Source organism: Vicia villosa, linkage group LG2 (assembly GCF_029867415.1).
Source record: "Vicia villosa cultivar HV-30 ecotype Madison, WI linkage group LG2, Vvil1.0, whole genome shotgun sequence".
NCBI lineage: Eukaryota > Viridiplantae > Streptophyta > Magnoliopsida > Fabales > Fabaceae > Vicia > Vicia villosa.
The window spans coordinates 10,925,869-10,934,999 of NC_081181.1; the positions used below are offsets into that span (position 1 = coordinate 10,925,869).

The 9,131-nt window shown below is 31.5% G+C and overlaps 1 protein-coding gene across 1 annotated transcript; it reads right to left on the reverse strand.

Annotated features, from left to right (window-relative positions):
• Positions 1–346: 346 nt before the first annotated feature.
• On the reverse strand, positions 347–2,526 carry LOC131645854 (F-box protein At2g39490-like). The gene is made up of 3 exons (XM_058916052.1): positions 1,558–2,526; positions 1,240–1,398; positions 347–1,138 (listed from the first exon to the last, which is right to left on the reverse strand). The coding sequence occupies exons 1-3, from the start codon at positions 2,359–2,361 to the stop codon at positions 968–970; spliced, it is 1,134 nt and encodes a 377-aa protein (XP_058772035.1). The 5' UTR covers positions 2,362–2,526; the 3' UTR covers positions 347–967.
• Positions 2,527–9,131: the final 6,605 nt, after the last annotated feature.

Here is a 9,131-nt window from a genome sequence, read left to right on the forward strand (position 1 = left end):
ATGCTTGTGTCAGAGATGCTAGGGTTGCTAGCATGTTAAATTAGGTTTAGTGTTTAAACCCTAATTTGTTAAGTTAGCTTGCTTATTAAGTTGTGTAATGGGCCTTGTGGAAAAAACCCATTAGTTAGTATGTTAGGTTTTATTATAAATAGCATACTAGTCTCTCATCATTACTAAGCTGCAAATCCTAATTTAGAGTGAGAGAGGTTATTTGTTATTCTTGTAAACTTGTAATCTTGTTTTAAGAGAAAGTAAAAGAATAGCAGTTATAACCAATTCTTGTGTTCTTCTTATCTTCCCTAATTCCCTATTATATTTTGTTCTTGACATCGTTTTTCACAATAAATATATTTTGCGTGTTTGTTTCCGCATTGAATTGCTGCCGCATGTTTTTTTGCTATTTCACAGTGATTTTAGAAGCAGGTAAGAATAGCGTTTGGGCTATCGTGAATTTCTACCGTAATTTTGACATTATCCTAACATAAGCTTAGTCTTATTCCTTCGAATTTAATTATGATAGAATTTGAAGGTGCAAGATGTTTAAGCATCCTTCAAATTTAACTTATATTTTTTAACACTATCTTTTAGAGAGTTGCTATTCTTACACCTTAAATTGTACACCGTATGGCTACACCATTCTAAATACAACATGTGCATGTGTTAACCTTTTTCTGAAAAAATGAAAAATAATTATTTAAATATATTAAAAAAGGAAACCGTATCAAAATACGGTGTTGGTTGTCATGTTTGGTGTACCAATATCATTTCTCTATCTTTTATTAGTAAAAATTCATATAATCAAATCAAATTTATAAACCCACAAAAAAGTGTTAAGATAGTGTGCTAGCCTATTCAAAAGATTATAAGACATGCTTTTCCCTTTGAATACTTCAAAATCACATCATTATATCATTCATTCTTGAAAGAATCACTATATAATCATTACATCCAAACAGCTCCCACCTGATCATGTTTCTATTTTTGGAGGCTGAATTAATTGTTTTGCCATTGAAATTTCATCCATTGGATTTGTGAATCCCATAAACTTTACCAATTTTAGTTGCTCCAATTCTATATATTTAATTGCTTCCATTAAGCCTGAATTGGACTTTGGAGCTGAATAGCTTTTTGAATCAATCTGCATCCAATCAAGTGATAGAAATGTCAAAAAAAAAAAAAAATTCAATAATGTTAAACCAAAACAAGAACATAAATTATTATTAAGTATATGAATCCTACCATTATAAAAAGTCTCTCCAAAGCAGGACATAATTTCAAGAAGGAAACTAAGGCACTGATGCTGTTTTTATTTTCATGGTTTTCAATCCACCATAGCTCTTTTAATCTATAAAATATAAAATTTCCACTTAAAGGAGAAATTGATGGCCATATTAGTACCTGCATCAGACACAAGATTGACACTCACACGTTAATATCGATAATTAAACAAAAAAATATATAAGTACATATGTCGGTGTCGTGTCTGAACAAGACACACAACTTCAATATGAAATGTCTGTGCTAGATATACAATGAGGAAAGTTATAAGGAGCATACCTCAAAAGTCCATTGACATAAAGTAAGAATTTCAGAATTCTTTATAGTTAATAGTGTTTCATCAAAATCTTGAGCCTTCAAGTCACTGCAGCTTAGGCCTTGTCTGAAGTCAAGGTTGGCATGACTTAAGTTGAAATGAGATTCGGGCCAAATCCGAGGAAGAGGTCCGCGGTATCGAAAACATTTAAGTTTAGAAGTTCTAAGATGAAGAGACTTCAACTGCAAGCAATCTAAGATAGTTAACTTATGAAGCTTTGTTTCCGACTCAATGAATAAAGATTGCAATCCACAACAATCAGTGATCATCAAGCTCTCAAGATGCTCCAAATTCGAAACTATGGAAGAAGCTACTTCACTTGTCAAATAGCTTATTGATTTCAAAGTGAGGCTTTTGACTAAGAAAGTTGAAGGAGGAAAAAGATTATAGGTGAAGTGTTGTTTAGTGAGATTGAACTCTAGTTCATATTCTCTTTCAAGTTTTTGGTTCCCGAAAGAGAAATCAAGAAGAAGCTTACTATTAGTCGCAATAGTTGCAAAGAGTGTACTGTCATCATCAAAGTGAAATTGAAGCTTGCGCGGTCGCTTTAATGGATCAAACTCGTCAAAATCGGTTAGAAAATGAGCAACAGCAGTAGTGATATCTTGTATGGTTCCATGTTTAACAAGAATTTGGTTCCATAAGTTTCTCCATCTAGTAGATATGAGAGTGGTTTGAAGTGAATATTCATTTGGTAGAAAAGATATTATGCAGCCAAGAATTTCATCTGGCAAATTGGTAAAAACATCTTCTACAATTTCTTTCATGAACCTTAATGTTTAAGAGAGAAAAAACAATGAAGATTGAAAACTGATGTTGGTATACTTTGTATAATGGATAATAATATTTATACACATATTTCACATGGTTTGAATTCAATTCTATAGAATGGATTATTATGACCCAAATCTATTTAATTTTATTTTCTATGATATTTGATGAGACTGAGAATATGTTTGAACAAGATATTAAATTAGAATCAACAGCGTAGAAGGACTTTAAACTTGACAAATTCGCCATATTAGACTAATCATATAGTATTCTGTAAACAAACAAAAAATTATATAGTATATTTATTATTAATAATGAAAATATCTATCAGATAAAAAAAATTGGAAAATTCTTTGGAAAAATCGTCAAGAAAGCAGAAGTTTCAACCGGCCAATAACTCTTAATGTTATCTTAAAGTTTAGGATAAACCTATTATCAAGTCTTTTTTTATTTTTATATTTACCTATCAATTACAGTATATATCTGGCATATGCTAATTCATACTTACAAAGGAAAATTGTTTCACAAGTAAATTAATAGTTAAAAAATCCTTAATTTATATCAAAGATTGTTGAAGGAGATAATTGACTTCAAGCATTAGTGGCCCTATTGGAATTCATTTCTTATTGAGAGCATTTATATTCATGTTAATCTTACCATGTTTCACTTTTGGAACCATCAGACTTTTCATGTTTCAATTTTCGCACCATTTAAAATGTTAAAATTTATGTCTTTTGTCTTCTAAGTGTATAATTTATTTCCTGTAATAGTTATTTTTTATTTATCCCCAAATTCAGTGTTAAATTGTACGCTTATGGGGTAATCCAAAATAAAATATTACAAAGGATAATCCAAAACAAATATTGCGGAAAACGAAAAATCGCCTACATTATAGGATAAAATGATATTAATCTGAGGAAGGTGAACCATGTGATTATATATTCCGAGGAAGGTGAACCATGTGATTCTTATCATTGAGAAGTGTGAATCACACCATTGATAATTGAGATCTCATCGCACACTGTCTAAGAAGAAACAAATACCCTAGCATTAGAAGGAATCATTACCGTTACCGTTAGACATTGGGGTACATATAGAGATATACTTGTGAAGCGTTTCTAATCATGAATGATACATTTAATTCATCTCTTCCAAAAAATACATCAACATCCCATTAAAGCTCTTTATTTTCTTCTATTAGAGGCCGCACTAAAGACGAATCTGACAAAGCTCTCGTTCTACTATGTAAAGATCAATAATAATTTTTTTTCCGTATTCCATTTTTGAATAAAAAATATTTAGGTCATAAATACCATTTTTTTTTTGTAAATAATAATTTTTTTTTCTGTATACAAATATTATTTTTGTTTGGGTATCATTTATAAAAAATTTTGATCAATATTAAATTTTCGTATATTGAAATATTTAGATCAATAATATTTTTTTCCGTATACCATTTTTGTATACAAAATATTTGATCATAAATACCATTTCTCGTATATAAAAATATTTAGGTCAATAATAGATTTTTTTTTCCGTACACAGACTTCATTTTTGTTTATGTATCATTTACAAAAATATTTGGATCAATAGTAAATTTCGTATATAAAGATTTTTTCTCGTATATCATTTTTGAATAAAAAATATTTAAATCATAAATAACATTTTTCGTAAATAATAATACAAATACTATTTTTACTTAGGTATCATTTACAAAAATATTTGGATCAATATTAAATTTTCGTATAAAAAATATTTAGATCAATAATAGATTTTTTCGCGTATACCATTTTTGGATCAAAAATATTTGATCATAAATACCCTTTTTCGTATATAAAAATATTTAGATCAATAATAGATTTTTTTCCCGCATACCATTTTGTAATAAAAATATTTGGATCATAAATACCATTTTTCGTATGTAATAGATTTTTTTCATATACAAATATTATTTTTGTTTAGGTGTCATTTACAAAAATATTTGGATCAATAATCAAATTTTCTAATATAAAAATATTTAGATCAAAAATAATTTTTTTTTGACCTATTCTATTTTTTAATGCAACCATTAATTTTATTACTTAGCTTTGCTTTCCCAAAAATATCAGAAAACTCACTTTTTTCTCAATTGAGTTGAGATGATGAATAAAAATCACACTTTAAATACACTTGTAATCTTGTTTCTTTTTAATTTTTTCCCATTCTAAATTTAAGATTGTTCTCTCATATTTGCTTTTCCCGTAGACATCTTTGTTTTAAGTAAATTTAAATAGACATCTTAAAATTTTTTTATTATATATTAACTACAACTCAAATATAACAAAATAATTAAGTGTTTTAAAAATCAGACCGGACATCAAACTGGTGAGGATATTGGGTCACTAGTTTATTGGTCGAACCAGTGGGTCCACTACAAGAAAAGTTGGATCTAGCCACGTAATGTTGCGACGTGATTATCACGTGGCTCAAAAAAGTGAGTTGTGACGTGATAATCACGTCACTATAAGGTTTTAATATTAAAAAAATAAAACCAACGTTGGCACATAGGGTGTCTGAAATTTTATTTTAAAAAAATAGTTGCGAAGTGAAAAACACGTCGCAACCTTTAAATAAATAAAAAGTAAAATGAAAACAGATAAAGTAGTCTGACAAAGGGGGAAATTTCAAATTTTCATATTTTTTTGTTGCGGCGTGTATTTCACGTCACAAAGTTATTTAGAATACCACGCCAACAGTTTGACTGACATATTAATTATTGTGTGCATGTTGCGACGTGATTTTCACTTCGCAACCTAGACACGTGAAAATCACGTCGCTAAAATTGATATAGTCATTCGCGTGTACATCCTCTTCCCAGAACCCTTTCTTCCCCATTTTCTTCCCCATTTTCTTTCTCTTCTTCCTCTCATTCTTCCCCATTTTCCCCATTTTCTCCAACCCTTCTTCCTCATTTTCTTCCAAAATCTCTTCCCCATTCAAGGTAAGTATGAAATCCTTTTTAATTTTCTGTATAATTTCGTTTTAATTTGTTAATTTCGTTTTGATTTGTATAATTTATTTGTTTGTGTTATAAATTTTTTTTAGGTGTGATATTTGTGATTGAAGATTAGAGGAAGATATTTGAAGATTGATAGAGGAAGATAGAGGTAATTTTGGCATTTTATTTTTTTTAGGTTTTTTTTATTGATGAATTAGATTGTAGAAAATTAGGTTTGTAGAAAATTATATTGAAGGTTAAAATTGATGAATGTTAGTTTTGTAGTAAATTAGGTTTGTAGAAAATTAGAGTTGGAAATTAGATTGTAAATTAGAGTAAAAAAATTGATGATTAGAGTTGAAATAGATTGAATATTGAATTTTGATTGAATATTTAATTTTGATGATTAGAGATGATGAAAAATTGATGAAATATATTAGGTATAATAAGTTTGTATATTTGGTATAATTGAATTTTGATGATTAGAGATCATAAAAATTGATGAACAAAATAGAAGTGAAATGTTATTAGAAATGAAATATATTAGGTATATATTTAAAATAAAATACAATGGATTAGAATTATATTTTATATTTCTTAAAAGGAATAATAAGTTTGTTAAGAACAAAATAGTGTGAATTAGTATTTTTTAAACAACATTTTAAATGAAGATTACTACATAGTTATTAAAAAATAGTATATTATTTTGTTTTAAAAATGTTTATTATAGTGTGAAGTATATTATTTTGTTTTGAAAAATAATATAATAATATTTTGTTTATAGTTGATATAATTAAATGTTTAATTGTTTACTTATAGTTGATATAAGTAAATGTTTAATTATTTACTTATAGTTGATATAAGTAAATGTTTAATTATTGTTACTAAAAAGAGAATGATTGGATATATGTGCAGTATGAAATATTATTTGTATTATCGTAGTTGGATGTATGATAGAGTGGAACCAGGAAGACGTGCACTTAAACCCAATTTTATAGAAGGAGTTAACGGGTTTATCACGTGGGCGTTTGCTCAAGAATGTTGTCGAAGCGAAGGAGGAGTTAGGTGTCCCTGTCTTAAATGTGAATGTAGACCTATAATTAGTGACCCAGATGAAGTGGTCAGGCATTTGTATAGAAGGAGTTTCATGGAAAATTATTGGGTTTGGACGTTTAATGGTGAAAAATTGCCGAGTAACTTACCAGAGACTAGCAGTACGCATGCTTCAAGTAGTCGTCCGCCAATGGAATATGAGGAAAGACCGCCTATTGAATATGAGGAAAATTTTAATCAGATCGGTGACATGGTTGAGGATGCTTTTGGTGTGAACGTGACCTATGATCAACCTGAAGATTGTGATGGGGAAGAGATGCCGAACGAAGAAGCACAGAGATTTTATCAGTTGTTGAATGAGATGAATACGCCGTTGTTTGAGGATTCGTCTGACTCCAAGTTATCAATGTGTGTGAGATTATTGGCCGCCAAGTCAAATTGGAATGTTCCTGATCAGTGTTTGGAATTCTTTGTAAAAATGATGTTGGACTCAACTGCAATGAAAGACAACTTACCTACAACATTTTATGAAGCAAAGAAGTTGGTGTCGAAGTTGGGCTTAAGAGTAAGAAAGATTGATTGTTGCATTAATGGTTGTATGTTGTTTTATGACAATGAGTTTGGTACTCAAGATGGATTGTTGGAGGAATGCAAATTTTGTATGAGTCCAAGATATAAAGTTCGCAGTAGAGCCATTAACACTAATCAAGACCGTGTAGCAGAAAAGTCCATGTTTTATCTTCCGATAATTCCAAGGTTAAAAAGAATGTTTGCTTCAACGCACAGTGCAAGTCAGATGACATGGCATCATACAAACAAAACAAGTCCAGGCACTATGCGGCATCCATCTGATGGCGAGGCATGGAAACACTTTGATCGAATACATCTTGATTTTGCCGCAGAACCTAGAAATGTCAGGCTTGGATTATGCTCAGATGGTTTTGCTCCTTATGTTCAAGCGTCGGGGAATGCGTATTCTTGTTGGCCAGTTATTGTAACCCCTTACAACCTCCCTCCTGAGATGTGCATGACAAAACCATATATGTTTTTGACGTGCGTCATTACAGGACCTTCGAGTCCAAAAGCCGGGATTGATGTGTATTTACAACCTTTAATTGATGATTTGAAGAGGTTGTGGATTGGTGGAGAATGGACTTATGATATATCACGTAAACAAAATTTTACTATGCGAGCTGCCTTGATGTGGACCATCAACGACTTTCCAGCATATGGCATGTTGTCTGGTTGGGGTACACATGGCAGAATGGGTTGCCCGCATTGTATGAAAGAGACGAAGGCGTTTACGTTGGATAAAGGGGGGAAAAGCTCGTGGTTTGACTGTCACCGCAGATTTCTACCAAAAAATCATCCGTATAGAAAGAACAAGACAAATTTCATAAAAGACAAACAGGTAACAGATATGCCTCCGCCCCGATTGTCACCAGGTGCTGTATGGGACAAAGTTTGTGGGCTACCAAAAATTACAGATACTGGAAAGGCATGTAGAATTGAAGGATATGGGGTCGATCACAATTGGACAAAGAGAAGTATATTTTGGGACCTTCCATATTGGAAAGATAATTTGTTGCGCCATAATCTAGATGTTATGCATATTGAGAAGAATTTTTTTGATAATGTATTTAACACCGTGATGGATGTTAAAGACAAGACGAAAGATAATGAGAAGGCTAGACATGACATGGAAAAATGGTGCAATCGAAAAGAGTTGGAGTTGAAGCCTCAACCAAATGGGAAATTATTGAAACCGAAGGCTTGTTTCAGTCTGACCTCCCAAGGTAAAGCGGTTTGTCGATGGTTAAAAGAATTGAGAATGCCCGACGGCTATTCTTCAAATTTAGCAAGGTGTGCTGACGCCAACACTAGGAAGCTGCATGGTATGAAAAGTCACGATTGCCATGTTTTTATGGAACAATTGCTACCAATTGCGTTTGGTTCTCTACCTAAACATGTGCTTAATCCACTGACTGAAATTAGTCAATTTTTCAGAGATATTTGTGCTTCAGCTTTAAAAGTAGATGACGTCTTTAAGTTGGATCGAAATATTCCAGTCATTCTATGCAAGTTGGAACAAGTATTTCCGCCTGGTTTTTTTGACTCCATGGAACATTTACCTGTGCATCTCGCCTATGAAGCTTATCTTGGAGGACCTGTTCAATATAGGTGGATGTATCCGTTTGAAAGGTTCATGGGTGATTCAAAACGATCAGTGAAAAATAAGGCTAGAGTTGAAGGATCGATATGTGCACATTACTTGCATTGAGAAACATCACATTTTTGCAGTCACTATTTCAAGCATTTGATGTTAACTCCAAGAATCATTCGAAATCCTGTCAATGTTAGTGAAAGGAGTCAATTCACTTTATCGGTCTTCGGGCTTCAAGGCCGTCCATCTGGAAAAAAGGGTGTGCATTGGTTGACCCAACAAGAAATGCAATATGCCCATGTTCATGTCTTGATCAACTGCATTGAAGTTAAACCATTTCTTGAGTAAGTATACATACCCCTAACTTTTAATTTTCTTTACAATCATAAAACTCATTACTCTGAAATTTATAATGTGTTTCTTTTTAGGGAATTCAACAACACCTATTTTCATACTACCGGTGTACAATCAACATCTGGTGTCATCCATGCTCAATTCCCAGCATGGTTTAAGGAGAGAATGTATAGCATTGTTGCACCGACTCCCGAAATACTCCATTTGAGAAACTTGTC

Coding starts and splice junctions, on each gene's coding strand:
- LOC131645854 (XM_058916052.1), bottom strand. CDS start 2,361: ATGAAAGAAATTGTAGAAGATGTTTTTACCAATTTGCCAGATGAAATT. Junction 1,399..1,557: donor TATGTCAATGGACTTTTGAG/GTATGCTCCTTA, acceptor TGTCTGATGCAG/GTACTAATATGGCCATCAAT. Junction 1,139..1,239: donor TGGAGAGACTTTTTATAATG/GTAGGATTCATA, acceptor GATTGGATGCAG/ATTGATTCAAAAAGCTATTC.